Source organism: Antennarius striatus, chromosome 1 (genome assembly GCF_040054535.1).
Source record: "Antennarius striatus isolate MH-2024 chromosome 1, ASM4005453v1, whole genome shotgun sequence".
Lineage (NCBI taxonomy): Eukaryota > Metazoa > Chordata > Actinopteri > Lophiiformes > Antennariidae > Antennarius > Antennarius striatus.
The window spans coordinates 14712938-14737325 of NC_090776.1; the positions used below are offsets into that span (position 1 = coordinate 14712938).

The window sequence follows — 24388 nt, forward strand, 5'->3', positions numbered from 1 at the left end:
TATATGACAGTTTGAATTGATTAGTACTTTGGCATTTCTTGTGTTGTGAGTCCAGATTGTTCCATAGTTTCACTCCGCACACAAAACACAAAAACGTTTACGCGTGGTTTGAGCTCTCGGCTATGAAAAATATTCAAAACCTCTCAAGTTCTGAGCCCTGACTGGAGTTATAAAAAATCGTTGGAGGTTTGGTGGTAATAATTGGTTGAATGCTTTATATAAAACTATTGATGTATTCTATTTCACAAGATCATGAAATTTTAGCAACTTTGACTGCGTAAACAGGTTATGAGAATGTTCAAGAAAACCAACCTTGTGAATGATCCGCACTGCTATTTTCTGTAGTATGATCAGAGGATTAATTGTGTTCTGGTAAGTATTTCCCCAAACTTCAACACAATATTTAAAGTATGGGAGGACCAAGGTGCAGTATAAAGTACGGAGTGCATTTTCATCAAGGTATAGTTTTGCTTTATTTATAATTGAGAGGGTTTTGGAGATTTTTGTTTTTATGTGTGTGACATGAGGTTTCCATGACTATTTACTACAAATTATAACTCCTAAAAATGCATTTTCACTTACAAATTCAATTTGAGTGCCATCAATACTTATTTTTTGTTCAGACATTATGTTACGATTTCCAAACATCATTACCTTGGTTTTATTTATATTCAAAGATAATTTATTTGAGTCCATCCATTCTTTTATTGTGATTAGTTCCCTGTTTACTGTGTTTACAAGCTCAAAATAATCATCACTACTGTAAAATATATTTGTGTCATCTGCAAATAGTATGAGTTTCAGGACTTTGGTTGTGGTAAATATATCATTTATGTACAGATTAAACAGTTTGGGCCCCTACACTGACCCCTGGGGGACACCACAAGCAATGCCAAGTACATCTGATGAATGTTGACCCATTTTTACGAACTGTACCCGCCCTGTTAAATAACTTTTTAACCAGTCCCCAGCCAACCCCCTAAATCCATATCTTTCCATTTTATTTAGTAATATTACTTGGTTAATAGTATAAAATGCTTTTTTCAGATCAATGAAGGGACCAACTGCATACTTTTTCTGCTCCAGTGCATTAGTTATTTCTTCAATAGCTTCCGTTTTTGCCATTGATGTAGTTCTTTTGGTTCGAAAACCATACTGACATTCATTGTTTCTCAAGAAAATTTTCATGTCGAGAGTTGAAAAGTTTCTCTAATTTTTTGAAAATTGAGGCAAAAGTGAGATTGGTTTGTAATTATTAAATGCATGTTTGTTTTCATTTTTGAAGAGTGGAATTACTTTAGCAATTTTCATTTTGCTTGGAAAACAGCCAGTCTGGAATGACAAGCTATAGATATAAGTTAAAGGTTTGACAATTTTTAGATTTTTTTTTTAACCAATGACATGCTAATGTCACTTCCTGCTCATTTGTAGCTGAGAGGAAGAACGAAAAGGCATTATTTTCAATACTTTACTTTGCAATTCCACTATCAAGAATATCAGACGCCAACTTAGGGCCAACATTCACAAAAAAATTGTTGAACTTATTTACTACATTATTCATATTATAATCTTAACCATTTCCATCAATAAAGTAATCAGGGTATGTCAACTGTGAGGATTTTTGTTTGATTAGGTGATATATACTGTATATATACTGTATATATCACGTATATACATATACACATAGACAGATCAGTACTGCAGTGTATTGCCACACGCTGTAAAAAAAAAACCGGGAAATATGTGTTTTGACCCTCTCGGCACTCCATACTCGTGGAACGTGGTAACGTACCGTACGTTATTTAGAGTCGTTCACTACTCGTCATAGCGTGCTATGTCATTGTTAGGAGAAAAATATGCTTTGTAGAACCAGATAACCGTCGTTTCATTGTGCACGTTTTGAGCCCGTTGGTGCTACTATCAACACACTTGGGATTAAAATGACTGATTTGATAGACTCTCTGACAAAAGACGGCTGGTAGGTAGCATCGTAGCTAACGTCAGTGAGCTAGCCAAGTCACTGAGGTGCGAAATTGGTGTTCACTCATAGCCTTCATTGTTAATCACCAGAGCTGCTAACGCTAATAGTTTATTTGTAAGTCTGAACGTCATCCAGTCACAGATGTCTCTGTTTGGTAGGGACTGTGACATTTTTGTAGTGTGTACAAAAGAAAACAAAACAAAAGCTAACTTGGAAAGCGTTGGGGAGACGAATTAATGCAAGCTAGCTAAATCGCACTAGGCTAAACAAGAGCTCAAAACGTTAATGCTCATCGTTCGACTGCGAAACGATGAGCATTAACGATTAAAAGTATCGACCCTGACATTATCAATTAAGTGACATGCATTTGAAATGTTAAAACATCTCGAAGACACTTAACTTCTGCACGCTTTAACGTAGTTATTTGTAGTAAAGTACCAAGTATCCTGTCGCAACTCTGTAATCAATTGGAGATCTTGTGCTTTAATTGTCACACGTAGTTGAATCGAACGTTTTATCATTGTTAAAATGTCCTCTTTTTGTGGGTACGTGTTTGACACGTACTGTCATCATTTTACAGTATTAACACATTTGTTTTGGTAAAAGTAATTCTTTAGGAAGGCTTTAAATATTTTAATATTGTGATTACGCATGTCTTCACATTCACCATTCATTTTATTCACCTTCCAACTTGACTGGAATTTTGCAGGTACTTCAGTGATGAAGGCATAGCAGAGCTGAAAGGATCTGCTGAGAACATTACGCACAAAGAGATCATTCGAATTGCACTTGATGTAAGTTTTAATTTTGTATGCATGCATGTCATGTGAACTAAAAACCTCTGTCATCTAAAAGGTGAGACAAGAGATAAAGGTTTTACATTTTCTCTCCTGAAGCCTGGACTATTAATCAAAGTCATCCTATGCCAGGGATATATTTCAGTTATGTCTCCACCACACCGAACAGTCACAAGTGTGCTCAGTAGTCTGCTGTGAAGCCTTGAGTATTGTCTCAAAAGTTTATTTATTGCAACAAAGTCGTACAGGCTAAACTTAACTGAGTTGCAGCTGCTTAATGCAGGAATGGCAAATTACTAAAAAAAAAGCTTAAATTAATTTAAAAAAACCCCAGGAATATCCTTATGTTTGGTGCGAGGATCATTGTGGATGTCCTCCTGTTTTATGTTAGAAGCACTTATAATGAGACCAGAGAGCTGCCTGGGAGAAAAGCAAGCAATTATGAAGTTGAGAGAAGACAGAACGTCAACCACAGTCATTGTCCGTAGGTGATCTGTATTTGGTACAGCCATTAAGAAAGTCCTGAAATCTTGCTAACATCAGAGAACAGGAGTGAAAGTGTCATTGTTTTCTGTGTTTATAGAAGTATTTCTTAAGAAAGATGCTTCATCATGCATTAGCAATAATAGGAAGGCCAGATGGGATTTTTTTCAAAAAGTAAAAAAAAAAAAGAAGCTTGAAATCCTATGAACAGATGAGACTAAGATTAGTCTTCACGAAAACAATTAAAGAGGTCACTTGTTTTTGGATCTGCTTATGACCCCAAAAGCTGGAGATCATCAGTTACAAACCCAAAAAAGTTTGAACAAGATTATGTTTGCCAATGTGCCGCATTACCTTTTTAATAATGCTGCTCTGTAAGCATTCGGGACCTATTCAGCCACTTGCTATAATTGTGAAAGTAAAATGTTTTCCATGTTTGACTGATGTAGGATTTCACCTGAAGAATTTAGGCTTACATTGCCGTTTTTTATGTATCATATAATGGGTGACAACTTGGGGCTGCATGTAGGTCAGTTTAAAGTGTTTTTTTTTTTACAGAACATTGCTGTCCCGAGGGTGGTTTGATATTGTCTTATTGAAATGTGGAAGACCTACCCAGAAAAAATGTCTGTTAGCTTATAAAACCTCTATGCTGGTAGTCCTCAACATACGAACACAATTGGTTCCAAGAAGTTAAGTCATTTTGTTCTTCTTCTTTTCTTCTTCTTTTCCTTTCGGCTTTTCCCTTCAGGGGTCGCCACAGCGAATCAATTGCCTCCATCTAGCCCTGTCCTTTGCATCCTCTTCTCTCATACCAACTACTTTCATGTCCTCCCTCACTACATCCATAAACCTCCTCTTTGGTCTTCCTCTAGGCCTCCTACCTGGCAGTTCAAAACTCAGCATCCTTCTACCAATATATTCACTATCCCTCCTCTGTACATGTCCAAACCATCTCAGTCTGGCCTCTCTGACTTTATCTCCAAAACCTCTAACATGTGCTGTCCCTCTAATGTACTCATTCCTGATCCTATCCTTCCTCTTCATTTCTGCTGCCTCCAGCTCTGTCTCCTGTCTTTTCTTCAGTGACACTGTCTCTAGACTAAACAACATCGCTGATCTCACCACAGTTTTGTACACCTTTCATTTTAGCTGATACTCTTCTATCACACATCACACCTGACACTTTCCTCCATCCGTTCCATCCTGCCTGTACACACGGCTTCACCTCTTTTCCACACTCTCCATTGCTCTGGACTGTTGACCCTAAGTACTTAAAATCCTCCACCTTCTTGATCTCTTCTCCCTGTAATCTCACTCTTCCACTTGGGTCCCTCTCATTCACACACATGTACTCTGTCTTACTGCGGCTAACCTTCATTCCTCTCCTTTCCAGGACAAACCTCCACCTCTCTAGCTTCTCCTCCACCTGTTCCCTGCTCTCTCTGCAGATCACAATGTCATATGCAAATATCATAGTCCATGGAGATTCCTGTCTAACCTCATCTGTCAGCCTGTCCATCACCATAGCGAACAAGAAGGGGCTCAGAGCTGATCTCTGATGCAGTCCCACCTCCACCTTGAACTCCTCTGTCACACCTACAGCACACCTCACCACTGTCTTACAGTCCTCATACATGTCCTGTACCGCTCTAACATACTTCTCTGCCACTCCAAACTTCTTCATAAAATACCACAGTTCCTCTTTGGGCACCCTGTCATAAGCTTTCTCCAGATCTAAAAAAACACAACGCAGCTCCCTCTGACCTTCTCTTGTTTCTCTATCAACATCCTCAAAGCAAATTATGCATCTGTAGTACTCTTTTTTTTGGCATGAAACCATACTGCTGCTCACAAATGTTCATTTCTGCCCTTAGTCTAGCTTCCACTACTCTTTCCCATAACTTCACTGTATGGCTCATCAGCTTTATTCCTCTGTAGTTGCCACAACTCTGCACATCTCCCGTGTTCTTAAAAATGGGCACCAGCACACTTCTCCTCCATTCCTCAGGCATCGTCTCACTATCTTTAAGATTCTGTTGAACAACCCAGTCAGAAACTCTACTGCCACCTCTCCTAGACACTTCCAAACATCTACAGGTATATCATCAGGGTCAACTGCCTTTCCACTCTTCATCCTCTTCAATGCCCTCCCCATTTCATCCTGAGTAATCTTTGCTACTTCCTGGTCCACAACAGTCACATCTTCTAGTGTTTGTTCTCTCTCATTTTCCTTGTTCATCAACTCTTAAAAGTACTCTTTCCTTTTTCCCATCACACTACTGGCACCTGTCAATAGACTTCCGTCCCTATCCTTAATCACCCTAACCTGCTGCATGTCCTTCCCATCTCTGTCTCTGTCTTGCCAACTGGTATAGATCAGTCTCTCCCTCCTTACCTTCACCTTACGTTGCATCTCCCTGTACTCCTGTCTACTCTCCTCCGTCCTCTCAGTGTCCCATTTCCTCTTAGCTAACCTCTTTCTCTGTATACACTCCTGTACCTCATCATTCCACCACCAAGTCTCCTTATCTACTTTTCATCCAGATGACACACCAAGTACTCTCCTACCTGTCTCCCTGATGACATTAGCTGTAGTTGTCCAGTCATCTGGAAGCACCTCCTTGCCACCCAGAGCCTGTCTTAAGTCCTTCCTAAAAGTCATGAAACACTCTTCCTTTTTTAGCTTCCACCATTTCATCTTCTGCTCTCCCTCTGCCCTCTTCATCTTCCTCACCACCAGAGTCATCCTACACACCACCATCCTATGCTGTTTGGCTACACGCTCACCTACCACTACTTTGCAGTCACTGATCTCCTTCAGGTTACACCGTCTACACAAGATGTAGTCTACCTTTATGCTCCTACCACCACTCTTATAGGTCACCCTATGTTCCTGCCTCTTCTGGAAGAAAGTATTCACTATAGCCATTTCCATCCTTTTTGCAAAGTCAACTACCATCTGTCCTTCTGCGTTCCTCTCCTGGATACCAAACCTGCCTATCACTGCCTCATCACCTCTGTTACCTGCACCAACATGTCCATTGAAGTCTGCACCAATGACAACTCTCTCACTTCTAGGCATGCTCTGCATCACTTCATCAAAGTCCAACGAGAATTTCTCCTTCTCCTCCAGCTCAACATACCCTCTAACAACATTGAACATCACACCTTCTATTTCTAGCTTCAGACTCATCACGCTATCCGAAACTCTTTTTACCTCCAGGACATTCCCAACAAACTCATACTCCATTTCTCTTCCCATCGACACCATGATAGAACAACTTGAACCCTGCTCCTAAACTTCAAGCCTTGCTACCTTTCCACCTGGTCTCCTGGACACACAGTATGTCTACCTTCCTCCTCTGCATCATGTCAATCAACTGTCTACCTTTTCCTGTCATAGTTCCAACATTCAACGTCCCTACTGTTAGTCCTATACTCTTGGCGCTCCTCTTCTCTTTCTTCGTGCGAACGCACTTTCCTCTTCTCCTTCTTCGACCAACAGTAATCCAATTTCCACCGGCGCCCTGTAGGTCAACAGCACCGATGGCGGTTGTTGTTAACCCGGGCCTCGACCGATCCGGTATGAAAGTCATAGGTTTGATTCGCATCTTTGATTTGGCAAAAGTTTTACGCCGGATGCCCTTACTGACGCAACCCTCTGTATTTATCCGGGCTTGGGACCAGCACAATAAGACACTGGCTTGTGTCCTCTTGCGGCTACATTAAGTTAAGTCATTTTGTTCATGGGTCGTTATTTATTAACTTTCATTAGAGGTCATTTAAATGCAATTACTGCTGTAAGTGCAAATGAACTAATCCCTAAGACTTACCAGAAACAATTACAGGATATAAAAAACACAGATAAAATACAGGCACTGGTCGTTTCCAGGTAAGCCATTCTCAATTACTGTAAATGTTGTTGTTTTTTTTAAATACATTGAAAAATAATAATCAAGGTTACGTCACTTGACTCAACTCCACAACGTCTGTCTGCTGTACATATTGGACTTTAAAAGTCACTAGAAACCATTAAAAGCGCATGTGTTACTGTACAATAAATGAGAATTAAAACAAATATCTTTAAAGTGGCTGCACAGTGGCGCCGTGGGTAGCGCTGTCGCTGCAGAGCAAGGCGTTTCCGGATTGAAGTCCAGCTCTGTGTGGAGTTGCATGTTTTCCCCGTGTCTGTGTGGCTTTCTCCGTGTTCTCTGGCTTCCACCTCCAAAAACATGTAATTCAGGTTAATTGGCTGGTTCGAAATTGACCGTAGGTATGAGTGTGTGTGTGTGTGCGCGTGTTTGTCTGCGTCTGTGTGGCTCCCCGGTGCACTGGTGTGGCACCCGGAGTTTCCCCTGCCTCATGCCCTAAGCCAGCTGGGATAGGCTCCTGCGAACTGCGCAAGCTGAACAAGCAGTTAGAGAAAATGAATTTAAAAAAATCCTTAAAATATGTGTGAATAATTCCAATATCTTCTGTGAAGTGTCACTCGTGATTAACTTGATTGCTTTGAATTCAGAATACAGTAGTTTATGACAGTTTCCAAATAGTGGGGCACGCGCCCCTAAGAGGGCGCAGTGCGATGACTGGGAGCGCACGTGTGACCCTGGGGAACCTTTTTTTTCGTAGTTAGACAAAGTGTAATTGCACATCCACTACAGTAGTTAGCAGTGGTTCTCTCATTGTCAGGTGTGCGCAGAGAGTATTAGCTCGAGGAACTATGAAGAAGCGTCTGTAGCGCTTGGCTAGTGGGCTTCACTGTGACTACAGACCGGTGTGTTTACTGTGTCTAAAAAAGCTGGCAGTGGAAAGCATGAAGCCTAATAATTTAAGGCAGAACTCTAAAGACATTACACCCCAATCACGCTGATAAGCTGCTGGAGTTTTTTCAGCGAAAACGTGCCGAATATCGCCAACAAAACCAATGTGCTCCTCAGTTAATGTTGGTGAACTGAATTTAAATTTTTTATTATTGATTTTATTGAATTTTTCAGTATAAAATGGTGCAATAAGTTGGTCAAAAATGTGTACAGTTTAAACAAGGTTTTTTAATTTCAGGCAAATTGATGCACTTAAAACTTTTCTGTTCTAGACTAAAAAAGTGTTAAAAATTGTACTATATTTCTTTTTTTACTTTTTTGTTTCCTCCAATGTTAATAAAGATTCAATGTTATGCAGAGGTGTACTTAACAATTTTATAGACGACTGATATTATTTGTAGCCACGACAGAGAGTGGTGGGACACATATTGTTTTTTTCTTGCTATAAGGGGGGCGCAACAGAAAATAATTGAGAAGCACTAGCTTATGGTAAGACTTTACTCCTTATAATTTATTCTGTGAGGAGAAGAAGAGTAAAACACTTCAGGAACTCTCGACCAGTTTTTTAAGCGTATCGAACAACAGCAGTCAGTCAGAGTCAGATGTTGTCAAGCCACTGTATGGTACTGTAGCATGTGAGTTACCTTTAGAGCAAAGGAAGAGGATTCAGGGGGAGTTACTGTTTGTGAGAGGCTGAGTTGTCATCAGATCATTGCCACTACTGCCATCATCACTAGCCTTTGCTTTATCATCTATGATTAAGTTCAAGGTTTCCAAGAGTTGTGGCAGAAAGGGGAGCTGCAGTACAATATTCAGATATGGTGTTGTGTGTTTGTTCGTATCTCTAATTTTTGTAAGTTTGGGACTATCTGTATATTGTTTGGCTGTAGTGATACTTTCCCAAACTTTCAGGATACCCATACCCGTGTGCAGTAATCCATCCCGACACCATCACAGACCAAATGTGTTGAAAGAGAATGGCTTATGGAAGTGTTCTTGAGCCCATGCACTGATGTCACAAGAGAGCAGAATCCCGTCTGTCCTTAAAGTAGTGCCATCTGAAGCCTTGTGCAGTGTCTATAATCACAATTTGGAATGCTTTCAAAACAATCTGTGTTAAAACTTATACTTTCATTGTCTTGTGCAGTATGTTTTGTTATTTTTAATGAGGCATTGTCCCCTTTACAGAGTGATCTTCGGCCTATTGGCAGAAAATGTCTACCATCGGAAATCAATAGCGGAAGAACTGAGAAGGTGACTGATGCCAATTTCAAAAAATTGAAGTTCGGTGGTGTTTCAATGAATGAAAATGAGGAATTAATTTGTTATTATTTTAGCTTTTAGCTCTGATCACAGCTCTCATGCAGTTCTCATGGGTAGCACTAGATGGCTCTAACAGACTTACAAACAAGAATCAAATGGTGACTGATTTTTCACCTGTGAAACTGACGTTGATCAGATGATGAGAATAGATGTTCAGAATGTTCAAAAAGGATTAAATTTAATTTGGTATGAGCTTAAATTGCTCTCCCTGCTGAGAACAAAATGCACACTCCTTGAGTTGTACATTTTCTTTCAGACTGAAAGTCATCTGATTCTTTGTAATTACATTAAACTATATATAGATTTGAATAATTCCTGTAGATTTCAATTCAGCTTTTTCAGAAATAAAACCTATACGAGGAAGAAGATAGCTGTTCTGAATAGCAATAATATGTACTGTAATTACCAGTAGAAAAAATGTACAATATAGGTATAGCTTGTTTCCCTTTTTTAATCCTGATGATTTACCTCTTAAGCCATAACTCTTTTTTGTATTCTTGTTGCACATGGCCAGTTGGAGGGTCCATGTGTCCTCCAGGTGCAGAAAGTAAGAAATGTCTCAGCTCCTAAAGACCACGAGGAGTCCCAGGGCGCACCACGAATGCTGCGGCTACAAATGACAGATGGACACACCACCTGTGTCGGGTTAGAATTCAAACACCTGTCTAAGATCAGGTATCTAACAGTTTTGTTACATTTAGGGGAGAATAAAATAGTGCAAAAATGTATCACTAGTACTTAAAATGTTTTATAATTGAGACAGACTTTACCACAGTGTGTCAAACCATTTCCTCTTGGGAAAGCAAGCGTCAATATCAGATTCTGCTCACCCTCTTCAACTCCTCGTAAACCCAACCAAATGTCTACCTTATCCACATCATAGCAGCTATCTAACAATCCCCAGCCTTAATTGCATCTCCTGCCCAGCAACGGTGGCCTTGGTGACTGCTGCCATGGTGACTACCAGTCTGTACAGGTGGAGTGGCCAGAATGTGGGCCTTGACATTCTAATGGGAAGAGAGGAGCGAACAGAACAAATCCCCTCTTTACGAGCAACACACACACACACACACACACACACACACACACACACACACACACACACACACTGCCTAACAACAGCAGTGGTCAGTGTTTCATTAATAAAGTGTGCCCTATAGTGTGCTTGAGGCCTTAAGTGAGTGGTACAGATGGAGACGAATTACAGGACTACTCTGTTTGTGAGACAGTGATATAGAGGTATGGCAGTTCAGCTTTAACTAGCAGCATTGATCAGAGAGTAATAGTGTGTAGGATTTTGTTCATGTGATTGAATGCAGAATAGACAGCTCTTAATGCATCCGCTGCTATCAAGAGAACAGCATCCATTCCAGAGTTTCGGAGTGAAATCCCTAATTGTTGCTTTGGCATCCGATATCGGTAGCTGGAAATCCCTGTAAGTCCTTGTGCTTTCTTAATGAGAAAGGCAGAGGCCTGATGAGATAGAAGAGCTTTTAATTTACCATAAGGATTGGTGAGCAACTGGGATTATTAATAGTCTCTCCTTGCCTCGCCACCCATCCCCTGGCACCGCTCCATGTCATTTATAAATCAGTATGGGTGAGGTATTAGGTTGTGGTGCTTGGCATATGCAGTTATAATATCTTAAACCCTCAAATGTGTTTAAATTTAAGAGACAGTTTACGTATGAGGCAATGTTTATGCATGCATTTTTATTGCTCTTGTTCTGTTTGTTTGTTATTTTCTTCAGCATTAATACCCCTCCTGGAACAAAGGTAAAGCTGCTTGGTACAGTCCAAGTAAAAAATGGGCTTTTGTTGCTTGATGACTCAAAAATCTCAGTCCTTGGTGGAGAGGTTGATCCCATGGTTGAGAAATGGGAACTGCAAAGGGTGAGAGCCAATGATTAAGTGTCTGTAAGTCATGTAAGCATAACATTTGTTCAGATTCTCACTGTTTTTCTTCTCCGATTTACATTGCAGAGTCTGGCCAAACACAGCAGGAGCCACATTGGAGCAGAGGGTGGGCCTCCTCCGTTTGTGCCTTTTGGTCAGGTGAGGATAGTAATGTTAAAATTTTGCGTATTTTCATACACCAACTTCAAAACAAGTTTAAACTAAATAACAACAACAATACAACAAGAAATTGCCATTATATGAAAAATTCCTCTTAACTAATTAAGAAGGCGGACCTGAGCCGGGCTCCTGGAAAGGAACTTGCTGTCGTTTTTTTTAGTAATGTTTCCACTGATCCCTTTCAGTTATTTAAACACATGATTGAATTTTAATTTGACTTTATTGTTTTACCACATATGTCAGAATTAGCTTTTCAAAAATGGGAAGAAGTGTATTACTACGTAATTAAAATACTCTGGTAATTGTTTTGAAATTATTCCCCCGGAAGTGTACTATCAAAAGGTAGAACAATTATTGAACCTTCAGGATGAGATACAGTGATATATGTAATGAAGTGCCGGTGGAAATCCTAAAATCCAAGTGTCCAAGTGTTATAAATCATTGGTTGTTTGGATCAGCAATTTCAGTTAAATACATAATACAGCAGACAAACAGATTTTTGTTAAGTGAAATGAAATTTATTGGATTAAGAGAAAGTGTGCAATAATTAAACAAAAGTAGGTCGGTGCATGAATTTGGCCACTTTGTTGTTTTATTGATTTGAGTATTTTTAGCAATAATTATTGGAACACAAAGTTTGTTTGTTCAGCTTATTGACCCTTGACCTACATACACAGGTGAATCCAATCATGAGAAAGGGTATTTCAGGTGGCCAGTTGCAACTTGTTCTCAAAACAACTCTCAAGTGACCTGAAAACAAAGATTGTTGAACATCATGGTTTAGGGGAAGGATACAAAAAGCTAGCTCAGAGATTGAGTTTCCACTGTGAGGAACATAGTGAGGAAATGGAAAACCACAGGTACAATTGCAGTTAAGGCCCAGAGTGGAAGGTCAAGAAAAATCTCTAATAAGTAGAGGCGAAGGATGGTGAGAACTCAAAATCAACCCACAGATCAGCTCCAAAGACCAACAACATGATCTTGCTGCAGATGTCACTGTGCATCGTTCAACTATTCAACACACTTTGCACAAGGACCTGCTGTATGGGAGAGTAATACGGCGGAAGCCATTTCTACACACATGCCACAAACTGAGTCGCTTGAGGTACGCTAAAGCACTTCTGAACAAGCCAGCTTCATTTTGGAATGAGGTGCTGTGACTAAAAAATGTAAAATTGAGTTATTTGAACATAACAAGGGGCGGTATGGATGGCTGATGACAACACAGCATTCCAAGACAAACACTTGCTACCCACAGTAAAATTTGGTGGCGGTTCCTTCATGTTGTGGGGTTGTGTGGCTTATGAAGGTACTGGTAATTTTGTTAAAGTTGAAGCTCGCATGGACCCAATAATAATAATAACCCGTACTTTAATTGTCCCTCTTGGGGAAATTCAGTATCAGCAGATTCTTGCGAACAAGGTTCAAGAATCAGTGACAGAGTTGACGTTGTGCCGGGGCTGGATACTTCAACACAACAATGACCCTAAATACTGCTCAAACTCTACTAAGGCATTCATGCAGTGGAACAACTACAACATTCTGGAATCACCATGATAGTCCCCAGACCTGAATATTATTGAAAATCTGTGGTGTGATTTAAAGCGGGCCGTCCATGCTCGGAAACCATCAAACCTGACTGAACTGGAGATGTTTTGTAAAGAAGAATGGTCAAAAATATCTTCAACCAGAATCCAGACCCTCGTTGGAAGCTATAGGAAGCATTTAGAGCAGTGGTTCTTAACCTTGTTGGAGGTACCGAACCCTGTCAGTTTCATATGCTCACTCACCAAACCCTTCTTTAATAAAAAAAATAAAAATTCAAATTTAAGACATAAGTATATGTTTTACTGGTATATTTAATGAATTGTGCATTAATGTCACCTTTTTCAAAGAACAAAACCAAGACGGTGCATGAACTCAAATGAAATTACCTACCTGCAAATCAGTGCAACTTCTGCAGTTGTTACTGAGAGACCAGTTCAGAAATGCATGGCTTCACCTTGGCAAGTGCTACTCATTTTCACAGCAAAGTCTGTTTCTTTTGTTTTCCATGCAGCTTAAGGAAGTGTTCCTTTATTTCTACCAGCAATTAGATAATGTACCATCATGACAGGCATAAATCGACTACTGAGTGCGCAAAAGCCCATGTAGCACAGGTAGGCTAATCGATGTAGCGTGATCACCTGCAGCCAGTGATAGCTAAGGGGGCGTGTCATCATGAATTGACGCAATGTGTGACACGTACATAGTGATTCGTGTATGTTTGGCAAAAACACTCGACACATCGTGTCGGGTGTTTTGTCTTGACCTCCGTCTCCGCCGAACCCCTGAGACCGACTGAGGGCTCGATCGACCCCTAGGGCTCGATCGAACCCAGTTTAAGAACCACTGGTTTAGAGGCTGTTATTTCTGCAAAAGAAGGATTTAATAAATATTGATTTAAATTTTCTGCTGTGGTGCCCAAATTTATGGACCTGCCTACTTTTGGTTAAGTAATTATTGCACGTTTTCTGTTTATCCTATAAACTTAATTTTTCTTCTCAAAAATCTGTGTTTGCTGTATTATGCACAGTATTTAACTGAAATTGCTGATCCAAACAAACAATGATTCATAAAGGAAAATCTTGAAAATAATCAGGGTGCCCAAACTTTTTCATACCACTGTACATCCATTTCACTTGACACTTGGATTTTAGAATTTCCACTGGCACTTCATTATAGATGGGTTTTAGGCTTTAGAAAGTGTTGTGCAACTCCAAAGTAACTGGCAGTCTGAAACACATTTTCAACTGGTCCTGTGACATATGTGCTGGATAAACTCATAGATTTCTATGCATTTATACTTTCTCAACATTATGTCTGGAAATAAACATTACCTATGAGATTTTCCAAGAATTGCTTTAAAGCTTGTTGGACCAAAAATAAAATTCCATTCTACCACCACTGGATTGATGGTGATTGGCAGGATTTAGATTTTATGCTAGATACATAAAATCTAAATCCTGCACAGAAGGTATCGGCAAGAGTAATTAGCCTAATGGTCTCTATTTTAATTATGCAAAGCCCAATGACAAATGGGAAACCAGTAGTCACCTGCTGTTTTCCTGCGGGTGTAGCACAAGGGCGGAATGACGTGGCATAAAGATTGGAGGGTCTGACAGTCAATAAAGTCTCAGACAGTCATGTGGCTCCTAATGACAAGAGGGCAGGACAGCCTGCCAACAAAAAAAAAACTGTTATTAGCTCAAGGATTAAGGATTGGTGTAAAATCAAGGCATTATCAACCAACATCCATAAGAGGACAAGTGTGGGTTTTTCTTTTTAACAGGTAATTGTTAGTTACAACTTAAACAAAGTGGTACAACAAAAATACTTTTTCTGGAAAAAAAGGATTATTCATCTCTTATGATTGATTGTTTTATATAAACAGACTGACCACTGGGTAATAACAGACATCGGATGTGTACGTGGTCATTTTAAAACCCTGTTAACAATTTTACATGATTTAATACATTGCATTTCAAATCGTTGCTGCCTGCAATGATTTTACGAAATGATGAAAAATAGTTTAATAATACTTAATTATAATACTATATTATTATAATACTATATTAATTATAATACTTTAATTATACTTATTAAACTATTAACTAAACTTTTATTTTGCCAAACATAATGTGTCTACTGACTGTTTCTTAACACCTATGTATAATATATATAATATGTTTTAAAGCACTAGGGGATGTAGTCATCATTCTGTTTTGTCCGTCAGTCCTTAAACTGCACTTGTGTCTTTTACAAATTTTAGTTGAGGTTTTTTTCCCCCCTCAAACTCTGGAGGTTGGTCATTTCCATTTAGCAATGCACACTACTCAAAGCTCACCAAAGGAATGGAGGTTATGCATTTGTCATACTGTCATACTGTTTTGTTTTGTTTTTTTCAGGAGTAAGGGATGGGGGGATATGTCATCTTCAGATCTTCAGATTATCTATAGCTTCATGCCACCTGATCATCAGTTTCATATTTTTTTTATCGACTGCTCACTTTCCTTTCAGATAAATAACCTCTGGCCTCACTAACGGTGCTAGAAATACCAGTGGAACATCAAGACGGTGAACTACTGTATTTAGTTTTGAATGTGTGCATTTCACAGATATGAGGTAGCTTTCGTGTAAAGGTTGCTACAATACAAGGGCGCAGAGTATAGAACACTGCAAGGGACTTTGTAATAACTGCAATGTTCCTCCACAAATTTGAGAAACTGTGCAGCACATTGATAAATGATTGAAGAGGATCTTTGAGAAAGTGTTCTTACCGTCCCTGTAGAAATGTGGAAGGAAGGATGAAGTAGACAGCAAAGAGCTCGACCAGAGGAAGACCCTCCAGACTCACAATGTGGTCAAAAGTCCTGATGAAAATGACGAATTTGAGAAGCAGAGGACAGCAGCTATTGCTGAGGTGGCCAGGACAAAGGAGGTACTTGAACATGAATTAGTGTGTTAATTTAGTCCTTCATAAAGAGAACTGAATTACATTACAGAGGAAAATTTTCAGATATGCTGATGTGCATATGTACTCGAGTTTCAATATTAGTATTACTAGTATGTCGTCACATTAGGCAATACATTGTGTTGGTGAGATAAAGCTGGACATCTGTTACTAGACCTTTCGTGACATAAGCATTTATTTTAATTCTTTGTCTCCATTTAAAAATCCATGCTTTTTTTAACAATGTAACCTGTTTGCTGTTAATATTTCAGTTACTTTATTAAAATTAAAAGTCAGCTCTATTGATTTTGTGTTCTTTTACTTATTAGGGTCTCCGCACATTTGGTGGTGGAGGAAACGCCGGTGGTAACTTGTCTAGTGCCGCTTCCTCTTTCCGGAGCCGAGACTTGTACCAGCAGAGGAGACGTGAGGACAGGGTGGAAAGACCCGAAAGCCGACAAGATGGAAACTATCGAGAGTTGGTGAGAAGACAAACTGTACAAACCTGTAAAATAATTTGATTTGGTTTCTTTTAACTGTTTTGAATTGCTACTTGATGGTTCCATCCATCTTCCACTGCTTATCCGTAGTCGGGTCGCGGGGGCAGCAGCTTCAACAGGGAGCCCCAAACTTCCCTTTCCCCGGCCACATCCACCAGCTCTGACTGGGGGATCCCAAGGCGTTCCCAGGCCAGTGTTGAGATATAATCCCTCCACCTGGTCCTGGGTCTGCCCCGAGCTCTTCTCCCAGCTGGACGTGCCAGAAACACCTCCCTAGGGAAGCGTCCCGGAGGCACATTAATGCACAATGCACAATTCATCAAATACACCAGTAAAACATACGTATACTTATGTCTTATGTCGGTACCTCCACAAGGTTAAGAACCACTGCTCTAAATGGTTTCCATAGCTTCCAATGAGGGTCTGGATTTTGTTTGAAGCTATTTTTGACTATTTTGCTTAGAGGAAGACCAAAGAGGAGGTTTATGGATGTAATGAGGGCAGACTTGAAGGTAGTTGGTGTGAGAGAAGAGGATGCAAAGGACAGGGCTAGATGGAGGCAGTTGATTCGCTGTGGCGACCCCTGAAGGGAAAAGCCGAAAGGAAAAGAAGAAGTCTTCACAACACTTCTCCAGTTCAGTTGGTTTGATGGTTGCCAGCACGGTCAGCCCACTTAAACACAACACAATTTTTTTACGATGAGAATTTGAACAACGTTTAGGGTCGCTGTCCTGTTGGCGTATCCAGCCCCGGCGTAAATTCACCTTTATCTCTGATTGTTAAACATGCTAAGAATCTGCTGATATGGACTGGAATCCATGCAACTTTCAAATTAAACAAGATTGCCAGTACCTGCACTGGACACACAGCCCAACAGCATGATGGAACCACCACCAAATTTTACTGTGGGTAGCCAGTGTTTGTTTTGGAATGCTCTTTTCTTCGTCTGCCATGCGTACCACTCCTTGTTATGTCTAAATAACTCAATTTTAGTTTCATCAGGCAAGAGTACCTCATTCCAAAATGAAGCTGGCTTGCCCAAACATGCTTTAGCATATATCAAGCGGCTCTGTTTGTGGCATGTGTATAGACAAAGCTTCTCCCACATCACTGTTCCGCACATTTTGTGCAAAGTGTGTTGAATATTTGAACGATGCACAGTGACACCATCTGCAGCGATGTTGTAGGTCTTTGGAGCTGATCTGTGGGATGACCTTTGACTCATCCCACCATCCGTCGCCTCCACTTATCGGACATTTTTCTTGGCTTTCCACTCCGGGCCCTAACTAGAATTGTACCTATTGGTCTTCCATTTCCTCACTACGTTCCTTATAGTGGAAACTGACAGCTGAAATCTCTGAGATACTTTTGGTATCCTTCCCCTAAACCATGTTGAACAATCTTTGTTTTCAGGACATTTGTCAGTTGTTTTGAGGCTCCCATGTTGCCACTCTTTATAGAAAATGCAAAGAGGACATCAACTTAAAATTGGCCACCGTAAATACCCTTTCTTGTGATTGGCTTCACATTTGTATATAGGTCAAGGGTCAATGAGCTCACTAAACAAATTTTGTGGTGCAATATTTATTGCTAAAGGTATGAAAATCAATAAAACAACAAGGGTGTCCAAATTTATGCACCTCCCTACTTTTGTTTAAATAATTACTGCAAACTTTCTGTAAATCCTATAAACTTCATTGAACTCCTCAAATATTACTGTTTCTCTGCTATATGAGATACTAAGGTGAAATTGTTGATCCAAACAACCAGTGATTTATAAAGGAAAATTTGGAAAATTATCAGGTGTGTCAAAACTTTTTCATACCACTGTAAATAGGAAGGAACGGGATGCTGTTTATCTGTTCATGTAAGCATTTGTTACGGGTTATTAAAAGTAATATCTTTGTTATTTTACTGTTCTTTTCACACTCTGCCTTTAAAACCTTCTCGTTTGTGTTCCATCGTTTTATCCATTTGTAGGTTGATGAACGTGTGCTCAGAGAAATCATGGACATGGGTTTTAACAGGGAGGCCGCTCGACAGGCCTTGATGGATAACAACAACAACCTTGAAGTGGCATTAAACTGCCTACTGACTGGATCGGCTGGTAGCAGTCCTGGCCCTGCTGAATCTAACAAGCCCCAGCCTAGAGGTACACACAGACACATTCTGCACACTTTGTTGTGGGGAAAAACCCCCTGAAAGCCTGAATCTTTGTTTTTACAAAGTAAAATCTAGAAAAGGTGAGTGATCTTAAGGTTCTGGACAGTGGTTCTTAACCTTGTTGGAGGTACTGAACCCTGTCAGTTTTGTATGTTCACTCACCGAACCCTTCTTTAGTAAAAGTTTATTTTTTTCCAGATTTAAGACATAAGTACAGTATTTTCCGCACTATAAGGTGCACCTTCAATGAAGGGCCTATTTTTTTTTAAAATGTACATACATAAAGCGCACTGGACTATAAAGCGCACTGGATTATAAAGAGCACTGGATTATAAAACGCATCTGAGAACTCATCTTCAATGAATGGTCTATTTTAAAACTTGTTTCATTTATAAGGCACATTGGATTATAAGAAACTGAGAAAATGAAAGGCTTTTAGGTGCAGAAAATACTGTACACGTTTTACTGGTGTATTTAATGAATTGTGCGTTAATGTCACCAGCCAGTGATGGTTAAGGGGGCGTGTCATCACGAATTGACACGATGTGTCAAACGTACGCAGTGATTCGTGTATGTTCGGCAAAAACACCCGACACAATGTGTCGGGTGTTTTTGCCGACACATCGTGTCAGATGTTTTGACACATCGTGTCAAGACAAAATATCGTGTTCGGTGTTTTGTCTTGACCTCCGTCTCCGACGAACACCTGAGACCGATTCACCGAACCCCTAGGGTTCGATCAAACCCAGGTTAAGAACCACTGTTCTATAAACACACATGAAATCACCTGCAGTATAGCTTAAGTCTACTGTCGAGTTTTTGACATGTTTTAGTCCATTTACCACAAATTGTTAACATGCTGTTTTGTCACTATCATTGTAAGCACTCCACAAGGTTTCAGATAAATGCTTTCCTTTGAGTCATGTTTTGAAGTTGATTCAGTGCTAAAGAAAAAAAACAACTTGTAACTTGAAAGTTCATTTCTATTACACTGAACTAGTTACTGTATTTTTTGGTACGAGCTTTTCTCATGTCCATCTTTTGGTTCAGCTGCTGTCAACAAAAACTAATTTTTGAGTTTAAATTGAATTCAAACAAAAAAAGTGTACACACACCCAGACACACAATGCCTTGTCGCACCCACTTTGGAGACCCAGGGCTGAAAGATGTACACAATCACACATCCAATCTATTTGATCAAATGGTTCTTAAAGATCCAACATAATCTCATCTTTTGGTTCATGTCAGTCAGGGGAAAAGGACGAGGCAGAACCAGAAATGAAGATGATGAGGAGGGAGTCAGTGGACGACCATCTGGACCAAGCACTCTCTTCGACTTTCTGGAATCCAAAATGGGAGTTTTCTCCATTGATGGTAGGTAATCTGGTTTGATTAGATTCAATTTATTCATCAGCCTGAGGGTTGGGTCTTATGTGCAGTTGGGTGTTCCAACAGGACAATGACCCCAAACACACATCAAAAGGGGTGATGGAATAGCTAAATCAGGCTAGAATTAAGGTTTTAGAATGGCCTTCCCAAAGTCCTGATTTAAACCCCATTGAGAACATCTGGAAAATGCTGAAGAAACAAATCCATGTCAGAAGGCCAACAAATTTAACTGAACTGTACCAATTCTGTCAAGAAGAGTGGTCAAAGATTCAACCAGAAACTTGCCAGAAGCTTGTGGATGGCTAAAGCACCTAATTGAAGTAAAAATGGCCAAGGGACATGTAACCAAATATTAGCGTTGCTGTATGTATATTTTTGACCCAGCTGATTTGGTCACATTTTCAGTTTATCCATATTAAAGTCATAAAAGAATCAAACTTTATGATTGTTTTTTGTGACAAAGAAGTATCTGTTTCAATCATTATATCAGAGAAAAATCAGATTTGTAGAAAGAACTGGAAACTCAAGACAGCCATGACATTATGTTCTTTACAGTTGTATGTAAATTTTTGACCACCACTGTAATTACATAATCAGAAGTTCAATTAAATTGATGAGGCAGAACATTAACTGTTCATGCGATAGTCAATTATTTCAAAAGGTACCATCGAATTATCACAAGTGGTTATATTTATGTTTTTAGTTATTAGAATTTTGGGGTTTAAAGATATTGTTATTCTATGATATTATATATGATTGCTTTGATTATAATTATCTTTTTTGGCTTCATCTGTCAGAGCTAAAGAGCCAAGCACCTCACAAACGTCATGAAAATAAAGCAAATTTCTCCAACTTACACTATTACTCCAAAGACACTCCTCAGACCAAATTCTCCTCGCCTGATGAGCACAGGCAACAAAGACATGACAGACCACCTCGGTTCCACAGAGACTATGATTTTCCAAAACCTGGCCAGGAGCCTGTCTTTAACTGTATACCTTCACATACATCAGCTCCAGTCCAGCCGTGGAAGAACCAGGAGAAATGGCCACGGAGCACATCTGACAAATCCCAGAATGATAGGAGAGAGCTGGCGGAAGAGCTGGTCTTTCCTTTGCCCTTCTTGACGACTTTCACACATTCAAAAGAACCTCAGCAGCAGGTGGAGTTTATTGGATCGCACCATCAACGACCTAGAAATGGAGATGGTAGCAGCCACATGGCTGGACCTAGTCAGAGGAGATCTGCGAATAACAATGGACCCACATCTAAACTGAGTAGTTCCACAGGTGCTGAGATGGATGGAAAAGGAAATAATCAACGCACGTTCAGAGCTGATGAGAACCACAACAGCAGGAGGATGGGAAAAAAAGACCAGCCTAATTCAGACCACCGGGATAATGGGCCACCAAACTTTAACATAAAGGGAGGTGGGTCAGGGATGTCCCATGAACCTGGATTGTTGGGGGATTGTCGAATATTGACAGCAGGTCCATCTCATTTCCAAAATGGAGAAACTGAACACAAACGAACTGGGCCAATCAAGCCAACAAACTCAATGTGTCCCCCCAACAGGGAGCTGCCCCCCAGGAAAAACACTTCCAATAATCCAGGACCTAAAAGAAGGTCTGGACAAGGCAAAGGTCAAGGTCCGAGAGGGCCGGAAAAAAGTCAAATAATGGAGCCTGCTTGGAGACCTGGAGACCAGTGCCTGGCACTTTACTGGGAAGACAGCAAGGTATGTCATTACTTGATTGATAACAATGACTAATTAAAAAAATACCGGCATGTCTGCAGCCAACCTAATCAATGTCAAGTATCAATAAGCAGCTAATTAATGTACCTGAACACATTTACCACTTTTAATATGACATGTTTGACAGCTGAGGCCCAAAGTGGTTAAATATTAAAGGTAAATTTATACAGTGACAGTTTATCGCCAAGTATTTTCCATGTGTTTGACATGATACAATAATTTTATATAATGTTTTCTCACAGTTTTGACACAACCGTGTGCTTGTGTGTCTGTGTGTATGTGGTTGTGTAGTTCTACCATGCCAGAATAGATGCTGTGCATCCATCAGGCTCCACGGCTGTGGTTGTGTTTAGTGATTATGGAAACTGTGAAGAGGTCCTGCTGCACAACATTAAACCTATTACTGCTGATGTGTTGGTAAGAAAGAAAATATAACACCAAATACCTTTTTGTCATTTTCTTTCAAGCAGGTTGAGGAAAGCGATGAAAATGTGAATAATATGTAATCTGATTACCCACAGTAATTTCACAAGCATATCACATGTACAATGGCAGGAGGAAGATGATGGTTACTATGACAATTCGCTTGAGTTTCGACGTGGGGGGGACGGGCAGCCTAGACGTACAAGACCAACACAGCAGTATTACCAGCCGCCCCGAGCCCGAGATTGATGTGTCTGCATATACAGGTAAATCAATGTGATTGATAATAGTCCTTGTGTGAATAATATCCTTATTTTTGTAATCTAGAAAATTTTAATTACAACAGTTCTATTGCTGTTTTTGTATACACATTTGATTAACTTTGTCAAACTCATTTATGTAAAATGCAGACATGGGTATTAATATGAATGTATTCATTTCCCCCTCCATGCATCAGTGTTCTGGACCCTCATCCTCTCCACGACAGAAACCATGTGACTGCAACAATAGTGCTTCCTGATTTTTTTAGCATCCATATTATCAAGACATATGGAACATTTCAAAGGGCTAGAATATGAAAAAATAAAGTTAACTGACATAAGCACCTGTTGATTTTGTTAAAGACTTAACTACTGTATATGTTGTGAAGATTTGTTAAATGGAAAATTGAAATAAACAGTTTTATCAAGTAGTGGAAAATGTTCTGTGTTTTATTTTTAATCTCTGTCAGCATTCATGCTTAAGAATTTAAATTTTTCTCTAACTTCATTTTTTTCTCATGGCAAGTTTTAATGTCAAGTTGCTAAATCTTTTCTGAAAGCACACTTGCTTTAACTGTGGACATTTGTGGACATGTGAGTCCAATGCCAGCGGCTTAAGCTCATTTGTCGTGTTCTGTGAAGCACATCCAAAGGGTAAGACAATCTCTTACCTTTGTAATAGAGACGATTGCATTGCAGAGATATCATTTTACACATTACAAAAGAAACTGTACCTAGCTCTTCGAGCATAGCACATCCACAACTCGCCTACCTGTTTGTGAGAGAAAAGGTGGCACGTTGAGAAATAATGTCCTCTTTGGTTCTAGTTTCACTCCCACCAGCACAAGGAGACACATGCACAATGCAGTGCAAGGTTCAGCAGAGAGGTCGCCCCTCTCGTTGGTATCAATGCACTTCTCTACTTTTATTTTAGTTTCCATCTCCAACGTCAAATACACATAAATGGTAATACATAGAAACCAATCCTTCAGGAGGAACTGAAAGTGAAACTTGTGGAAGTGTTGATGCTTGACTGACACAAGGTCCAGATAATAAAAGGATTTATTTTCAATCAGATAAACAGCAATAGTCAAGCAGAGGAATTAAGCCCATTTCGAATTGAATATGATTCTCTTGGCCCCTGTGAACTGTCAGGACACACAAGAAATTATCTGACGTAAGTCCTTGGGTCCCTCAGTAATTGTGTACAAATATTGACACCAGGGATCACAGGATCAGTTTGGTTTTGACCTCTTCTAGCTGTTTTGCAAAGGAAGAGAATTAATAGTAAAAGTATTTTTTCTTCACAATATAGTTATGAATTATAAAGAGCTATTTTTGTGAAGTTGTCAAAAAACTACCCAAAATCATATTTAAGATGTAGCTTGATGCAAATGTAGTAGGTTGTATTCTTGAAGCTACAATTGATTGAGCAATCTAGATAAACTGGAAATCATTTTTTTATAGCACACCTTTCTAGTTTGACCGACCATTCAAAATTCAATACAGCATGATTCAGCATTGACCCATTCAATCAGACCCGTATAAAGTGATGGCTACTTTGCAATGTGCCATCTGTAAATCAGGAACTTTTCCACATTTTCAAAAATATACGGTATTTTCCGCACTATAAGGCACACTGGACTATAAGGCGCACCCTCAATCTGTTTTATAATGTAATATATAAGGTGCACCGGATTATAAGGCGCACACAATAAAAATAAATGTATTTGATAAACTGCAGCAGCTGTAGTTGCGCAATCCATCCACTAGAAACCTGACATTAAAAACTGGTTAAATTCATTATGAGTGCAGTCAGTGTGAACAGAGCGGATTATTTCCTGATCTGAAGTTCGAAGCAGATATTTAAGCTCCGACGTTCGTCTTCGTTTATTAATTAAATATTGTTTCGATCGATCGGTA

General features: G+C 39.7%; 1 protein-coding gene across 5 annotated transcripts; it reads left to right on the forward strand.

The window, feature by feature from the left end:
• The first annotated feature begins 1786 nt into the window (after positions 1-1786).
• On the forward strand, positions 1787-22890 carry tdrd3 (tudor domain containing 3). Of its 5 annotated transcripts, XM_068322141.1 has the most exons (14): positions 1788-1978; positions 2691-2775; positions 9273-9338; positions 9922-10082; positions 11158-11299; positions 11390-11461; positions 15813-15962; positions 16304-16456; positions 18455-18626; positions 19886-20011; positions 20824-21764; positions 22074-22199; positions 22338-22471; positions 22663-22890. In XM_068322141.1, the coding sequence occupies exons 1-13, from the start codon at positions 1941-1943 to the stop codon at positions 22452-22454; spliced, it is 2349 nt and encodes a 782-aa protein (XP_068178242.1). In that variant the 5' UTR covers positions 1788-1940; the 3' UTR covers positions 22455-22471; positions 22663-22890. The 5 variants fall into 5 exon arrangements, with proteins under 5 accessions (XP_068178251.1, XP_068178259.1, XP_068178267.1 ...); XM_068322150.1 differs by lacking the exon at positions 22663-22890 and having other exon boundaries at positions 1787-1978; positions 22304-22442; XM_068322174.1 differs by lacking the exons at positions 1788-1978; positions 2691-2775 and adding an exon at positions 6190-6607.
• Positions 22891-24388: the final 1498 nt, after the last annotated feature.

Bases quoted from the DNA above. Each gene is read 5' to 3' on its own strand.
- tdrd3 (XM_068322141.1), top strand. From the start codon at position 1,941: ATGACTGATTTGATAGACTCTCTGACAAAAGACGGCTG. The intron at 10,083-11,157 runs GTATCTAACAGT...TATTTTCTTCAG, and splicing joins AAACACCTGTCTAAGATCAG to CATTAATACCCCTCCTGGAA. The intron at 11,300-11,389 runs GTGAGAGCCAAT...TTTACATTGCAG, and splicing joins AGAAATGGGAACTGCAAAGG to AGTCTGGCCAAACACAGCAG.